Consider the following 16,632-nt stretch of genomic DNA (forward strand, 5'->3'; position numbering starts at 1 on the left):
ATTGGTTTACACAAAATGTGCTTCTCCAGCCGTCAGGCCACAGCAAATAACATCAACTCACCAAATTATTAGTGATAAAACATACAGCAGTTAGGTCATGGTCAAGAATAATTGCTTACTTATGTTACTGTACTTTACATGCCCCGCAATTCTCTTCCCAGGTTCTTGATTAAAGCATTTGAAACCATCTGGCTATAAAATAGTCAGCTGATCGAACGAACGTCAGCTGGTCAAAAAAAGCGTACACTGTATGGATTTAAAAAAGGGCGCTTGTATTGAAATATAATGTAAAAATCATGTTTCCCAGTGTAAGACACGCATAATTTATTGTTCTATTGTATGTCACAATGTTGTAAATTCTGTGAATATTTTTTACTATCTGTTCTTCCCATTTCCACTTTCATTGTGTTTTATGTGGTTTGTGCCAGAGGAGTCTGCACTGAAACGCCTGTGCGCCTTTGGCTGGGCAGACGGCAATGTGGCAGCCAGAATCCCTGGCTGCCGCTAATGTGGACCTCCTTTCCCCAGTAAACAAGTTCGTGAGAGGAGGCCTTTGTTTGACAGCTATTTCCATGCAGCCCGATCCTCCTAATACTGTCATCTCACCAGCCACAAAATACTTGCAACTTTGCCTCTTTTCATTATGTCTACAGCCTAAAGCTGAAGTAGTCAATTTTTATTTTCCTAATTTGCTTTGGCAAATACATGTCATATGTAACCACTCGAATAACAGAGGCAAGTCCCGGTGTTTGACTTGAATTGCCTCTTTAAATGGTTATCCAAAAAAGTCGTTTAATAGAAATATTGCAAGATAAATTTTGTTACAAAATCATTTTCAAGGTCTTGCTTTACCAGTTCAAGTCATTACAACGCGTTAGTATTAGTTATTTTGACGTAACAATCTGATTCAACTCATAAACTCTTGATTTTACACTTACCACCGAGCGTTTTAACTGTAAACAAGATATCTGAATCACTTTGGTTAGTGTTTTAAACTTCTGAATATTATGCAATGTAGCTTACAGTTACAAATGCTGGCAGAGTTACGTTTGCAAAGTAATAAAAAATATGTCAACACACAAATTTACGTTAAATTAACAAACACTTTTTATATGACGTCTGTTCTCAGATTAACTGAGGGCATATTGTGCAAGTTATTTTGAATCAGATACACAAATATTTCTGTCTTACTTGCTATGTAAAAAAATCGTCTATAATGATAACGATTCGAATGTTTATGTACCGAGAACAATTAATACTATGTATGCTGTACGTGGCAATTAACTTTCAGAGCTGTTAAGACCAACGCGTATATCAGGACAGTCTAATTGCATTAATCAACGGAAAAAAGAAACCTAGCCTGTTACAGACGCTACTGTATCTATATATCTGTGGTTTGTTATATCTCAAACTCGATGCGAAATGCATACGCGTGTCGTTTTCTCTGGGACATTCTGAAGCGTGGAAATCCTAATGTATTAAGTTTATTTTAATTTCCTTGATATGTATTACTATTCATGCATATGACCGTTCTTTTATTTTATTAAAGGTGTGAAAGCTGGGAAAATAAGCGATCAACTGATCATTAGCGTCGTACCCGCGCATTCCGACGTCGCTCGGGTGCGCGCACGCACTGCCGTTGGGTGTGACGTCAGAACGCCTTCGAGCTCGAAAATGTTTGGGAGTGCTGGGATCTTCGCAGGAATTTCCGACGTGGAAATAATACGAGTTTATCCCTGGTAAACCCGGGCGAAACCCAGCGGCTCGGCGCGCCGTGGCTTCCTGCGCTCTGGCCTGGTTCTTGGGGAAACCCGAAGACGAAGTTCGTCGCTTTTTCGGTTTGTTTGCGGAGTGATGTCGAATCCTGGCACCCGAAGAAATGGGTCTAGCATCAAAATCAGACTGACAGGTAAGCGCGCTAGCTAAAGCCGCTAAAGCCTGACCCGGGTTAGCCGCGGCTACCTGCCCTTCCCCACTTCGTGAGCTTTCCAGTTCGGCCGTGCCGCCCCATTCAGCTTAAAGACCTGAAAAGCGAGCCTTCGTAAACGGCATACATGCTGGGAGTGGACGTTGTGTTCCGTTGAGGGTGGTGGGTGGTGATGATAGTGCCGGGGGAAGTTTAAAAAAACGGCCGACGCGCCCGGTGTGTTTAGCTCCGCTGGGGTCCCCCGTCACGTTGCTCCTTCTCGGCGCTGCTAACATCCAGGCACCCCGTCTTCGGTATGTGTGAGGAAACCCTGTGAAATTGGATCATATCCAGTCTAGCCAGCTGGCTGTCGCCCCTCACGCCGGATTTAGCGGTGCCTTGCGTCTGCTGCCGCTATAGCTACCAGGGAACACTAGTCTGCTAACTAGCGTGGATTCCCTTTTACAGCAAGTGTTTACACAATAATTAAGCCTGTAGCTTGGAGATTGAAAGTTTCCCCTATGATCTGCCAGCGAATGCTGTATATGTGATTATGTAGCATTAAAAAACAAAGTTCCCACGCTGGTGACCGGTGTTACTTCTTAGCCAGAACCTGCAGTGCTGGTAGATGCAAAGGAAAATTAGCTTTTTACCAACCGATTGCTCCTGATAGATTTAAAGCCCCGGAGCCATTGTTTCTTATTAATCAAAGTGCCCATGCTAGCAGACGTAATTTAGGTTTGCAGCAGGACCTTAAGAGTAAAATATAGCTCTCTGGGAGCAGATGTCTTTTTCAGGAGCACAGTGGTGGTGATAATGCAAGTTTCAGATACAATAGTAGCTTTACCGTAAATCAATGTGTGGTGTTTTTTTTTCTTTCATTCTTTAAGTGAGGTGAATATCTTTGCTTTCAGAAAGCCTGGAGTCAGTTTTTTATTTATTTATTTATTTTTAAAAAAGACGAAGTTTACACGCTGGTGTGTCATATCCATTCAATCCTGAGATCCGTAGTGCTGAGCTGTTCTTTCACGGGAGACGAGAATGCACATTAGTTCCTCCCAGGTGCTTGGTTACTTTGTCTAGCTTTAATTAAGCTTTCCTGTGCTGACATTTCTGATCCATTTTAAAATTTCTAAGTAGAAGGAAACTTGGCATCACTTTACCTGTGTATGTAATAATCCAGTAGCCTGCAGGTGAGGTGACGCACTGTTTCTTGTTTTATCTTGTTCCAGATTGACAGATGGCACATATGATCGAGCATGTTGGTCACAGACATGTGGTCCACCTAGATATTAGTGACCATGATCCATTTGTTTGTTGCAATTCTGTCCACCGTTTTGTAGGGTTGTGCTGTCTGGGGCTTTAACTGGCTTTTTGCCTCGGGCCATATCGATTGCGTTTACATTCTCTGCCTGCCAGAACCTAGTGGGGGTGAAACAGGCATTTGGCTTAACCCATGTGACCTGGTGCCACTGTCAGTTTATGTGAAAGAAAATGTAATGGTGCAGTATGGATGAATCCAAGTGAACTCTGGGAGTTTTTTGATGTCTCAGAGGGTAGCACTGTCGCTCCATACTTCCGTGGTTGGGGGTTTGGAGTTGCTGCGTTCTCCCCATGTCAAGTGGGTTTCCTTCAGGTTCTCTGGTTTCCAGTGAGATGGATTAGTGTCTCTGAATTGCCAATAGTGTGTGATTGGACTGGTATCCCATCCAGAGTGTTCCCAGCCTTGTGCTGTATACTTCTTGGGATTGGCTCCACGCCCCCCGCAACCCTACACCAGATAAGCGGTAAGCGGTTGAAAGATGAAACTTCAGCGCCCCCCCGACAGCTGGTAAATTTTTAAATGCATATCTTACAAAAGTTATGTTCCTGGAAACGGAGGAGTGTCTGAGGGAGGTAGGCAAGGAATCATCCCCAGCCATGTGCCAACCCCCTTCCCCTCAAATGCACATAATTGGCTTAGGAATGTCTGTGTCATGTAACGAGGAGCGTGGAGAAGTTTTGCTGGCCAGCCGGCCATGTCTCTCAACCCGTCTGCCTTCTTTTCTTGGAGGAAGCATGTCTGGCTAATCTTTGGATTGTCTGTTTAGTCTGCATAGCATCAGGGTGTGATTGTTAGCTTGAAAGATCCCTGTAAAGTTGTCCAGCTATCTGATCCATCTCTGAAAAAAGTCTGAGGTCTTTTTAGCTACTGTTTTTTTTAGTTTCCGTTAAAGTCACAATATGTCTGTTCTTGAGATTACTATCAGTATTTACGTGGTGGTAAGGACTGTCATGCCTCTTCTGCTGCCTGCCTGTAGAGATGGAAATGTGCTGGAAATGATTATTTGTTTGTAAATGAAAAAACTTGTCCCATCAACTTGTATCATTAATATGATGTGTCACTTGTAATGCAAGCCGAAAAATGCCTTAATTTGAGATACACAAAATCAGAATAAACTGTAATATTCCTTATAGGGCACCTGAGTTACCTCACTGCTTGGGAATTGGTGATGAGTGGAATTACACACATATTAGTCCAGACAGGTTTGGTTACTTTACAGTCAGTCTGCTTTCGGTACTGTCCAGGCCACTTCCTGCAGGTATTTTTTTAAGGGTGATAGAATTACAAATTCCCATTTACTTCTGAGTAAATACAGTGTTAAGCAATATGAAGCAATAAGGAAATGCAGCTTTGTCTTTTTCTCTTTTCATTGGCCGATAACTTAATTTACATGGAAGGGGAATTGTTTTTCACTGCATTGGATCTTAGTGAATCACAAAATGCGGAGAACATCTGTGTTTGTGTAAACAGATATGTCTAGTCTTACATGTGCCATAAACCCAAAACTATCATGAGCATTTCACTCTACCAGTGATATTTACTTTGTGTAACGGCATTTATACACTTGGATGGACATATGAAATCAGTTTTTGCCATTTAGTTTGGCATTTAGTATTTAGACTGTTTGCTTTTGAAACATCAACAGTTTACAGCCACAGCAGGACAGATGTCATTTTGGCCTGAGCTTCCTTCGGTGTGGTTCAGCTTTCTGTCATCCTTCCTGGTCATCGCTTTGCAGTGTGCTGTGATATTCATGTTTAGCACCCCTGCTCTTGGCTTGCTGTTTTGAAGTCACTAGAGATGTCAGCATTCTGTAAACTTTTCTGTATGGGGCTCTTTGTGGAGCTACAGATGACAGAGAGCCTTCGTCCATCTCAAGGCAATGACGATGCCAGGAGAGTAAATGGGCATTTTGTGTCTTCCTGCTCCTTTGTGACCCCAGGCGACTGTCTGTTTTTCGAAACTCTTTTGGATTTAAAGATCACTGTTGCTAATTCTAGCAAAGGAGAAACATGTCGGATCAACACAGATATGTTGGATTACAGCAATAAGAAGACATTTCCCATCTTCCTGAATCCTGGCAGAACAGACCAGATTCCTTGGAGCTTTTCTTGGATTTTTACAGGGCCGCTTTCTTGAAGTTTAGGCCATTTTTCCCACAGAGGAAAATGAAGAACCCCTTACTGGCACCAGCTGAGGGTGCTGCTTGTGACCCGTCTCTCAGTTTTGGTTTGTAATGGGTCCGGCACCAGCTTTTGGCATGACCTGTCCACTTTTGTAAAGTCCGCTGCTGCTGAGTGTCCAGAAATGATTTGAGGAAGTTCCTGGTGTTTGTCATTCCTTGGATGTTTATTAGAGGGCATTTCTTTTTAAGGTACATGCAGCTGTGGATAATTTCATGACAGGAGTCTAGAAACGTGTTTTCAACCTACTCGCTATTCGTACTATCTTCATCGATTAGGTATTTGGATTACATAGTGTTTAACTATTGATGCATAACAAGTGGGACAGTTTTTCTCATTAGATACAATGATCAGCCTCTGGTTAGCTGACTTATATGGGCAACACTGCTCTTAGCTATATAGATTTTTTGGAAATAGGCAGAGCTAAAAAAAAAATGTTGGTGTTAGTTCCTGGAGTTGTTGGGACTTTAGCTAGACAAACAAACCGCTTCAAAAGCTGTGCAGATGCTGTTTCCTTGCCCTGCTGTTTCCAGATTCTGTATCATGCGTTTCTAATAACGAGCACCTCATGTTTCTCAGCAAAGATTTGGGGATTGGAAGCATAGGCTGTGACAAGTGATGGATTTGCAGGGCACCTGTCTTTCAAGGCACCTGGTCCAGGGAGCCTCCACACAATGTCACCGTGCAAACGCTTCCTGGCTGCACCACTGATGAAAATTAAGGGACATCTTATGCATGATGCTACCCTTGCCTGTGAAACCCTTTTGGTCCGTAAGAGCTCAAACTATGCCTTGGGCGGGCGAGCCTATGTCCAACCGTCACATCCTCATTCACCTTCCATCGCTGTTACTGCAGCACGGTTGACTGATGCCTCCCCTGAGCTCATGTGACGTGTGATTTTTCTCCCGTGGCTAGGAATGTTCCTGCAGTGGAGTGGAAGTTCAGCAATGGAAAAAAAAAAAGGCACTGCATGTTTTTTTTTTTGTTTTGTTTTGTCTTTCCTGCATAACTCATCATGTCTTTCCAGAGTGAATTGATTATCATAACCCAAACTAACCTACATTATGAATTCCTGCCAGTAGTCCTCCGTGCCCTGTTACATTGCGCTCTGTTCTGTTGTTCCCCCACCTTGGTAGCTCACAGCCTCGTTCTGAAATAAACCTCCTTTCCTGGCAGGCCAGTCGATCTCTGGGTCTAACAAGTGGCCTGTTGTCTTAACCAGCGATCTCCATGCTGGCCATTGGTGCTGATGGCTCCCCCAGGCTCTGCTCACCTATTTCTGTTTGTGAGCTGTGAGGAAAGGTCCGTCCTCTTCCCGCCCATGTCTTGGTGTGCCTCGCTTCGTTTCTTTCATGGGTGCTGTGGGCTACTCTTCAGCTGGAGCCCAAACTGTGGTCAGGCTTTTTGGTTGAGCAGTGGGGTGACCAACAGACTGTGTGGCTAGTGTTATCTATACGAACATTAGAAGCTTGCTTTAAATTGGTTTTCAGTTGCAGAATTTAAGGGGACAAACTTGTGCCGAGTTATGCCATTGTCCCGCTAATGTGGGAATCACTTTTCGTAATCCCCCACTTAAATTTTCGTTTAGTGAGACTGTCCACAGGATGGATTTCAGGGATGATGCAAGGCTTTTTAGCCCCAGAAGTATTTCGTGACTGTATGAGGGAGCGAGAGGTAATCTCCCGACTTTTTCACGGAGAGTATCTTGATGCCCGTTTATCTCTCCGTTCAGCAGTTTGGATGGGAATTGATGCTCTGAGAATAGCTCAGCTCGTGAAGGAAGCCGCCAGCAGTCTGAGGGTGGAGGTGAAGATGTCTGAGACAGCTTCAGTGGACCCGGCTGGGGGTGGAGATGGCAGATCAGCAGGTGTCTGGCGTAGAATGCAGTGCCACCGTTCTGCTTACCCATGTGCTTCCTGTAGGTTACAGGATTACAGTGGCACCTTGTTAATCCCAGGCAAACGCCTTGCATCCTTTTCCTCCCTTAATCCCACCTGAACATGATCACGGTGCCCAGCGCAGATTCCCCCTCTCTTCGCCTCTGCATCTGCTGCTGACACAGCACTTTAGGGCCTATCCAGCTCCAGCGTCTCCAACGGGCCCACAGCCTTCATGCGTTATTTACCGTGAACCATATCAGAGCCTTTGGAGCCCCCAATTGTTGCGTGCTGTCCCCTCTCCTACCACCCTCTGCCAAATTAGGCTTGACTGCCTGATGTCTCTGGAATGCTCCCTTACCTAAATCAACTTGCAGAGCTCATGATTTTCCACTGATATTTCCACCAGCTGGATACTTCACTGATGTAATTTTGATTGAAAGTCTTACTCAGGGTGTGGGGAGGAGAGGTTTCCAGCTGCTTGGACCAGCAGCTTTCAAGCTATTAGTCTTCAGCTACTGCTACCCATCCTCCGCCCTTCTGGTACGATAACAGTACATCAGTTTGTGCTGAGCGTTTCTTAATGTTTTTGGGGAATAAAGCTGAATCATGTCGTATCGGGTCAGCATGCAGTTCATTGTCATTGTGCTGTGAGTGAGTGTGTGATTTACAGTAACTGCTGGAGAAGCCACATGCTCCGGCCCTCTGCTGTTCCAGCCCACCTTGGGTGGCCCGGCGGCATGTGCTTAATTACACCACGTGCTGCCCCGTAAACACACAGCGCCAAAGGATGGGCACTATGGCGTGGGGCTGCCCACCTCGCGTCACGCCGGCATTGTATGCGTGTGGCGTGCAGGGTGTCAGGAATCGCTGCACGCTCAGCATCGCCTCCTCCCCCCATCCTGCTAATTTTATATCTCACTGGCTTGGCATCAGTCTATTCTCTTCCAGAGCTATATTTATGTTTACTCATTTATTTAAAGTCTGCCAAATTGCCCTCTTGTGAAATATTCTCTTCCAGGTAATTTGTGGCCTCAGAGCAAACAGGACTGTGAAAATGAAAGGCAGCCATAAGAGAGTGGAGATGCTAAGCTTTTAGTGTGTGAGTGGTGATCTTCACGCAGCTGTCCAGCATTTCAGCCACTCCGAAAGATCACATTTTTCAAAGTTTTAGCAGGTCTGTTTTGTTTTGTCGTGTTCTGAGTTTTCGGTTGAGTTGCAGTTAGATTTTTCTTGACAGACCCGTTCGAGGTCCAAATTGATAAGTTGAACGTGTCTCAACCCATACAAGTTTTAGCAGAAACTGTTGAGATTTCGGTGGAGGTGCAAGTCAAAAACATTCAACAGACTTGTTCAGCATCCGTGTTGGTCGAGTTCCAAGGTTCTACTGTAATATTATTATTATTATTATTATCATTATTATTATTATTATTATTATTATTTATTAACAAAGATCTATTTTGTTCAGGAATTAAGAAAATCATGATTCTGAGTTAAAAGAACAGAATTACTAATCAAATTTTGCAGTCATTATTTGAATAATTCCATTAATCCCTTCTCCCACCCCACACATGATGAAAGGTGCATGGATTGTGGAGCAAAAGACACAAAACAGTGCAAAAAATCACTTGCTTTTGCGCAATATCATCTCTGTGGAATACACAATATTTCCATACAGTGAAAGACAAATGTCTTCTGGTGATCAGTTCTTGTTTGTTTGTTGATCTCACTCTCATTTTTGTTAAATTTCTCATAAACTTGCCACGCTATGAGTGAGCAAGGATGAGAATGATTATGATTGGCTTGGACTCGGAGAGTGCATGCAAGAACTTCAAAATGAATAAACCACAAATTTAGATAATGAATAAATCATAACTGTTCATTATTTATACAAACTTAACAAATTTCAGCTAGAGATGCACTGATTGCAATCTTCTTGGTTGATTTCCAATTTTTTTTTTTGAAAGTGTGACCTGCTGATTTTTCCCAATTCTGATTTTCTTTTTCTGCATTTTTTTTCATTATAAAAGAAATTGTTTCCCCCAAACTGCACTAACTTACAGGATCTTCTCTCACATAAGTCTCTAAATAAAGTACTCTGTGACTGAAAAGAGATACAAATAACAATTAACTGAAAATGAACTGCTGTGCACCCAACTTTATCTGACACATTTTACTTTACCAAACAAGAGCAGGTGCCACAGATTTAAATAACAAACAAACATCAGTTACTTATCATTTCCAGTTTGTTTTAATTCACCGGATAACACAACATTGACCTTTTTCTCTTTTATTTATTCAACTTAAAAAAAAAGTCTATAGCTTACAAACCTCTAAATAACCCAAGTGTACTATTCTCTTCCAAATAATAGATGCAGGGTAATATTATAATACCAACATCGCATGTTATGCACATACAATTCTTACATCACTAGTAAGCTAGATTAAGATCAGGTTTTTTCATACCTTCCTACTGTACGGACATTATGTTGCAGGGGGTTAAAGTTTTGCTAAAACATTTTTACTCTGTCATAGGAAAAAACCTTAGCTAGCTTTGCAATTTTAATGATTATTCCTTTTCAAGATTATCTAGTATATGTTTAACAATCAGTTTAAAGTTTACCTCTGATGTGTCACCACGTTTTAGTTGTGGTTCCCCCATGGTTTATTTTGGCTTTACATGTATTATAAATTGCCAGCTTTGCGTCGTCTTCACTCACAATAAAGTGAAGACATGAGTGTGCATGTGGCTGTGAAGCTATTGCCTGCGCCTCTGTGATATATATGACGTGTGGCGCATGCATAAAACTGCCGGGTTCGGTATTGGAAATACATAACACTGACCGGTCTCCGGCCCGGGCCGAGCCCACTGAAAACCGGCTGATTTTGGTCCCTGGCCAGTGCATCTCTAGTATCACCTCCAGTATTTGGACTAGCTGTTGATAACCTACCCAGTTCTTGGGAAATAGTGAACAGGGCGACGAGGCTTGAACTGACCATGTGGCATTGGAACACATGGTGATAAAACCCCGTAAATCAGTGTTTGCTGACAACAATCCGTTTAAAACATGAAACTGTTCATTAATGGCTGAGCAAAGTTTGTGTTTCTAGTGATAGTTTTGGGTTTATTTTGTGAAGTAGTTTCGGAGAAGTATTTTTTTTCCACACTCCTGACATATAGGATTTTTGTGTTTTTAATTGGACAGTGTAACTTAAAGTATAAACTTGTTTGAGCAGCAGTAGCGTATACCCCCCCCCCACACACACACACGGAAGTGTTCGTTTTGCAGTGTTATGGCCAGAGCATGGAATATTGCCGCCTCATTCTGCTCCTGTGTCGCAGCAGAGGACGTGTGATCCCTTTGTGAGAGATCCACCCAGGGCTGCTTGGATGGGCAGGCACTGGATGGGTGTGATTCCTGGCCTTGCTGCTGTCTTTTGCAGATCCCGGTAATGGGCCCCATTAATTTATGAGTGAGTTTTCTTTATGGCCACTGTACTGCTTAAGTGAAATGGCCAGATCGGGTATCACAGGTGTTGCACTTTATCACTTTTATTCATACAAGGCTTGATGAAGGTATGGCCGACTCTCCGCGGTCACACCTTTTGAATAGCTTTATGAGGTTAACTGCAGACAGGACCAGCTTGGCTAAGGCGGATTTACTTTACAGCAGCAGAGCACGGCTCTCGTCTGCAGGGATGCTTGTGAAATCGAGCGGCTCTGTGTGTAACAGACCTGGACGCTTTCTGCATTGGCGGTTGTGTAACAGCTGTACAGAACCTCGTAATGAGTCAATGAGACATTGGCATTCATTCAACTTCATCACTGTTCTTCAAGTACCTCATTTTGCTTAGTTTTACTGTGTTTTCAGTTCCGCTTGCAATGACAAACTTGCAGTGCTTTTTACCTGTAGACCATCTTCTGCATGTCACTGCTTTGTTTTCAGTTCAAAAGGACTGCCTCTTCCACGATGAAATAATTGCCAACTGGATGTTTTGCTAAACGTTTCAGGAGACTTGGGCATTGGAAATTTATTGGAAATGTAAGACTGGCTGGCTTCCCGTGAGCCCAAGGGCTTCGGAAGCCGGCAAGGTGAAGTGGGGAATTCAAGCCTTGTTTAAGCCCCAGAACTGGGACTGGAAACTATAGAAGAACTGAAGTACAAAGTCTCCTTTGAGCCCCATGAGGCTGCTGTCGTGTGTGTGTGTGTGTGTGTGTGTGTGTGTGTACACACACCAGAGTTCTATTTTTGTCAGTAAATAATAGGCGTCAGTGTCTTTATTTATCATTTTAAATGCGGTTTTCTAGTGGTGTTTGGAATATTGTTACTATGTTTGGCAAATAAAGGTTCATTGCTCAATGTGACTTTAATGACACACTGAAGTCAAAGCTTGTATGTGTGCTGTCTTTCCCCTGCTAGTTTAAATATGCCCTTTTTGTACATATTGAAGCATTTTCCTCTTGTTCACCTTACAAGGCAGTAAAGTTCTTAGGGAAAATCCCAGCTGTGTACAAATCTGCTAGTTATAACATTCTGTCAAAATCAGTTTGTGCATATTCTTATCTAAAGATTTACAATTTGCTGTTCTTTTCATAAACAAATAGTTTATGCTGCAGATAGCCCTGTCGAATTTGGAACAATCCTGCTCACACTTGTATGTGGAGTGCGCGTGACTCTGTAGATGAAGGCTGAAATCCGTCGCGGGCTGGCAGTCAGAATAGGAGGGGGTGAAAATGGAGAAAGGAGACGGGCGAATTCCCGAAATCCGCCTCTCAGACAGCAGGCGGTCTCGCCACTCGCACTGTAGCGTACAGGCTGCGATTAACCTTGATTAGCTGGGTGGTCTCCGCCACCTGCACCCCCCAAAACGAGACATCTGGTTAACTTCAAGTACCTTTCCCTGGACAATTTAACAGGCTGGGTCTGCATGCTGCTGTATGTCCGACAGGCTTCTTTAGCATCTGGCCCAGCTTTCAGAAAATCCCTACAGTGATGGAGGTACTTTCACCCTACATGAGGCGCCCTTCTCTTCAGCCTCCATCGTGGCGGCTTCCCTTCGTTTTTATGGATCCCATGTTAGCTTGCCTTGCGTGTGTGAGACATGGCCTTAAATGGAGAGCTCAGTGGGAGGGCTGGGGCTGGTGAAATAAGCTGGAAAGCAGAATATGACTAACAGGTAGATCATTCCCTCCTACCCCCCCAATCTACGGACCGCTGAATATGCCACCCTACCTTGCAAAGCCCAAGTGGCCACTTCAGTGTTTCATTACAAACTTCAGAGCAGCTGTCCAGTGTGCAGCTTCAGCTGTCTGTAAGGAAGTAGTCTTGTTGTTCGGGGGAATCCAGTGTTATTGGCCCAAAGGTGTGTCACAGCACGTTCAATCATCAAGCATATACTGTAGTATTGTATGAAGTTCTGTTAAATAGGCCTACAGTGTGCCATTGTTGAGATGGATATTAGTGCAGGTACTTCAGTGGGAATAATCTCGGGTTTCTTACACAGTCCCACAAACAGAAATAGAAAGTTTCTTAGTGCTGTCAGATAAATGATTGTATATTTAATGAGACCTGCTGTCCTTGATTAGCAGCTAGAGATACTCTAGAGGTTTTTTTTTGTAGTTTTGTCTTTACATGTTTCCTCAGCTTGTCCTGCAGACATCGATGTCTGTACAAGCTGGGCTGGGCCGGGCCGACCCGACCGACCTCTGGGGTACCAGTGGTACTGCGAAGCGTCTCACTAACCCCAGCTGGATGAGAGTTGCAGCACTGGAAAGCATGAGGACCCCAGTCATAAGAACACAATTCATGGTCGATCCTCCCTTTGAGTGTCAAATTGAATTTTCTAAAATTAGATTATTGTACATAAGACAAAAATGAGTCCAGTATGACTCTTCTTAGGTACGAAATGCTCACTAAGTCTGTATAACCTCCTCCTTAATTTCTGTTTGCTGTGGATGTTCTTCACTCAGTCATATGGTAAAATATTATGAAACCCCAGACCGAGTACATTTACAGCTCTATGAAACGTGGCCTGTTGTATCATTTTAAGATCTGCCTGGCTGCTTGACATGTTTCGGGGCTTTTCGTTGTTAATCTGTCAAATTACCACTGGATGTGATTATACTGTAGGTTGAATTTTCTGCCACATATCTTCTCAAAGGAAAATATTATCAGCTTGAAGTTAAAAGGTGACCTTCAGTTTAAAAGTGACATTAATTTAATTGCATACTTTAGCTGAATCAGTAGTGGATTAATAATTGCTGCACTAGGTAAACTGATTACAATGTGTGCGCACCCAGTTCACAAGAATGGTGTATAGTCAAGCATCAGTTAAATATGCCTGTAAACATCATGATTGCTGTTTGTAGAGGACAGTGAATATGGCTTTTAAAAATTCCATCTAGCTCTCCACCCCCCACACTGTCTTTTGTGGTCATTCTTGGCCTGTGGTGAGCTCTTAACTTTGGGTGGCTTTGCTGTCTGGTGTCCCTCCTGGGCAGAGCCCAGTCTACTCTGGTCTGTCCTCGTACATGCTTCTAACCCTTCTGGAATATCCAGAGAACCACAGTCGCATGCCGTACGGATTCCCTTTACTTTACAAGCCGTTGAGCAGGGCTGCAGGCCTGCGAGGCTGGGTGGAGCGACTCCGCTGTGCGGAAGACAAGCCGGTGACTCATGTGGCTTTCCTGAGAAATCTATGATCTTATCAGGTCCGTTTGGCGAGTGAGCCCTGCATCTCCTGCAGGATGTGGTGCGCGCTTCCTCCTGACCAACACCTTACAGCCACATGCACGTCACCTTCCGGTATGCAGCTCCTAAGAGCGGTGCCCCATCCTGGGGATCAGTTAGGTGGGTGAGTCATCATGAGGAAGTTTCCGCTCTCCCTGTACCCCGCCTCTGTGTGGGCGTGTTGCTAGAAATGGTGTTGCAGTAGAGCCTGGCCTGAAGGGTATGGGGGCTGGGTGACCTGCCACATCCTTACAGAGAATTTGTGCATTTAGGGAATTGTCATCGTTTTCTGTTCCCACTGTCTGTGACATTCTGGTGGTAGGGGGCCCTGTTAGTGAGCTGGGGATGTGGCACAAACAAACAAGTACCCTCATCCTTGCCCCACCACCTAAGCTCATCTTAAATAATTCAAGTGCTCTTCAGCTGCACGGCCATTTATTGGGCTAAGGGCCAATTAGGAAGGGCTGAGCCAGAGGAGGCCTAGGTGTGTGTCTCACTGCTGCCACTTTACGTGTTTTGTATTTTAATGAAAACCCCCACTATCCAAACATGATGAAAGCTGCCTTTAAAGTCTGCATTCATTGATAATACTTTTTTCTTCATCCGTCTGCATCTCTGCCCCCTCCAATCTTGCTGTAGTTTGTCAAAAATACCTTGGATTGCATCTTGCATCTTCAGCAAACCTCTCGTGTTTGATTCTGTGTGCCTGTGATATGCCCCCGATGGTGTCGGTGTCCGTACAGGGTTTTGTTTACAAATTCAGGGTTTAAGAACACAGCCTCCACCTATCAATTAGGCCACACCAATGACGATAGCTAGATGACAAACATTAATTGATTAATTTAACATTTTACCTTGTATGCAATTAATGAACGATTACTTTGTTGTTGTATTTTTTTGTTTGTTTTTTTGCCGTCAAATTTCATCGACAAGATTTGTATTGTAAACTGGATGTTTTGCTAAACGTTTCAGGAGACTTGGGCATTGGAAATTTATTGGAAATGTAAGACTGACGAAAAACTTATGATTTTAAAATGATTGAAGGAAACGCACAGACGAATCTTATGGTTATGCATTGAATGTCTTGAACAGCCAAAATCAAAGCACAAACCGCTTGAAATGAAAACGTATCATGAGAAGGTCACATTTTAGTTTTAATGTAAAAAACAAGTTTCCTAAAAAAGTAGATAATAGTTTGCATTTCTTGCAAACAAACCGTTTATAATGATCACGTCTGTCTGGGTAAGCGGATGATCTTTATCAGTTTTTTCTCTCTGGCAGATTACCATCTAATTCAAGGTTTCTCAACCCAGTCCTCGGGGACCACCAGACGGTCCACGTTTTTGCTCTCTCCCAATTGGCAGGGAATTGGGAGAGAGCAAAAACATGAACCGTCTGGTGGTCCCCGAGGACCGGGTTGAGAAACCCTGATCTAATTGACATTTGTATATTTATTATATGAATATAAGGTAATGAAACGAACAGCATCACTTAATACTGAATTTTGACTCTCAAAATACAGTGCAGCTTTTTCAAATGTTTTAAAATTGCAGTACTGCACAAATTACTGAACTGTGTATAATTCAAATACACTATAATGCAGTACAGTACTATACATAAAATTATAGCTTATTGTAATTTCTTTACTGCATCTCATTGGCTCGTTTTTGGCTGTTTATCATATACTTTGAGTCTATGTTCGTATTTGAGAGAACATGACTTTTTTCTGTTATGTTTTCTGTGCATTCAGCATCAGCCTCAGGTAACTAGCCAGAAGCGGATGCCTACTGCAGGTCAGACTGTAGTAATGTCGTTGAATGGTTGTCAGTAAGGTGGTTGCACTGTGGGATGCCCAGTTTAAGACGTCCTCCTGAAGCTGTTTTAATACTTGCAAGGGAGATTCTTCCATTCTTTGACAGCGTAGTGTAGTATTAGACTTGAAGGAAGCATTGAAAGCACTTAATGATGCTAAATTGTGTTTGAAAGTTGGGTGAAAATATATTCCATTTAGACTGCAATAGGGCTGTAACTGTACACATATTCAACGTCTACCGCTTGGTAGAATGAATACGTTTACTGACACTGGTGAAACCTGAATGTTCAACATGGAAAACATTATGCTAATTGTGGCTGTGAGTTAGTTACAGTTAATGCTTGTTATAGTCAGTCATAATTGATGGTTTAGGAACATTTTGGTTTCCCAGTACATAACATCAGCACCGGAGAGAGAGTAGTTGAAAAGACCAAAACTGTGTTGGCTCTGTTATACCAAACTCTCATTTTGCTGGAAAAGCATCCAACATGTTAACTCATTCGAGAAAACATCACCCGTTTGTGTACATGACCGGAGGAAGGCAGAAACAGCCTCTGCAAGTTAGTAGCATTTCAGATACTTTTGTCAGACATGTTCAAGGCTATAACGGTGTTTATCGCTTCAGATATGCAGCCAGATTCGGCAGTAGAGAACATGGGATTTACATGGGATTTAGTTCAGCATGATTGTTATGATGTTATATTTTTGATTTTTATTTTTCTTATATTTACAACGTGCAAATAAGGGTCTCTTAGGTTTTGTTATTCAGACAGGTCAACAGGCACATTGCCTTTAGTT

The 16,632-nt window shown here is 43.1% G+C and overlaps 1 protein-coding gene across 2 annotated transcripts in view; it reads left to right on the top strand.

Moving 5' to 3' along the window:
* The first annotated feature begins 1,629 nt into the window (after window positions 1-1,629).
* LOC111854083 (E3 ubiquitin-protein ligase SMURF1) overlaps window positions 1,630-16,632 on the top strand; it is a 33,531-nt gene continuing 18,528 nt past the window's right edge. The window contains exon 1 of one of the 2 annotated variants that reach the window (XM_023831683.2): window positions 1,630-1,909. In XM_023831683.2, coding sequence (XP_023687451.1) covers window positions 1,855-1,909 — 55 coding nt within the window. In that variant the 5' untranslated portion in view covers window positions 1,630-1,854. The remainder of the gene's footprint in view (window positions 1,910-16,632) is intronic. The other variant, XM_023831682.2, reaches the window with a different exon arrangement.

Source organism: Paramormyrops kingsleyae, chromosome 22 (genome assembly GCF_048594095.1).
Source record: "Paramormyrops kingsleyae isolate MSU_618 chromosome 22, PKINGS_0.4, whole genome shotgun sequence".
In the NCBI taxonomy this organism is placed as follows: domain Eukaryota; kingdom Metazoa; phylum Chordata; class Actinopteri; order Osteoglossiformes; family Mormyridae; genus Paramormyrops; species Paramormyrops kingsleyae.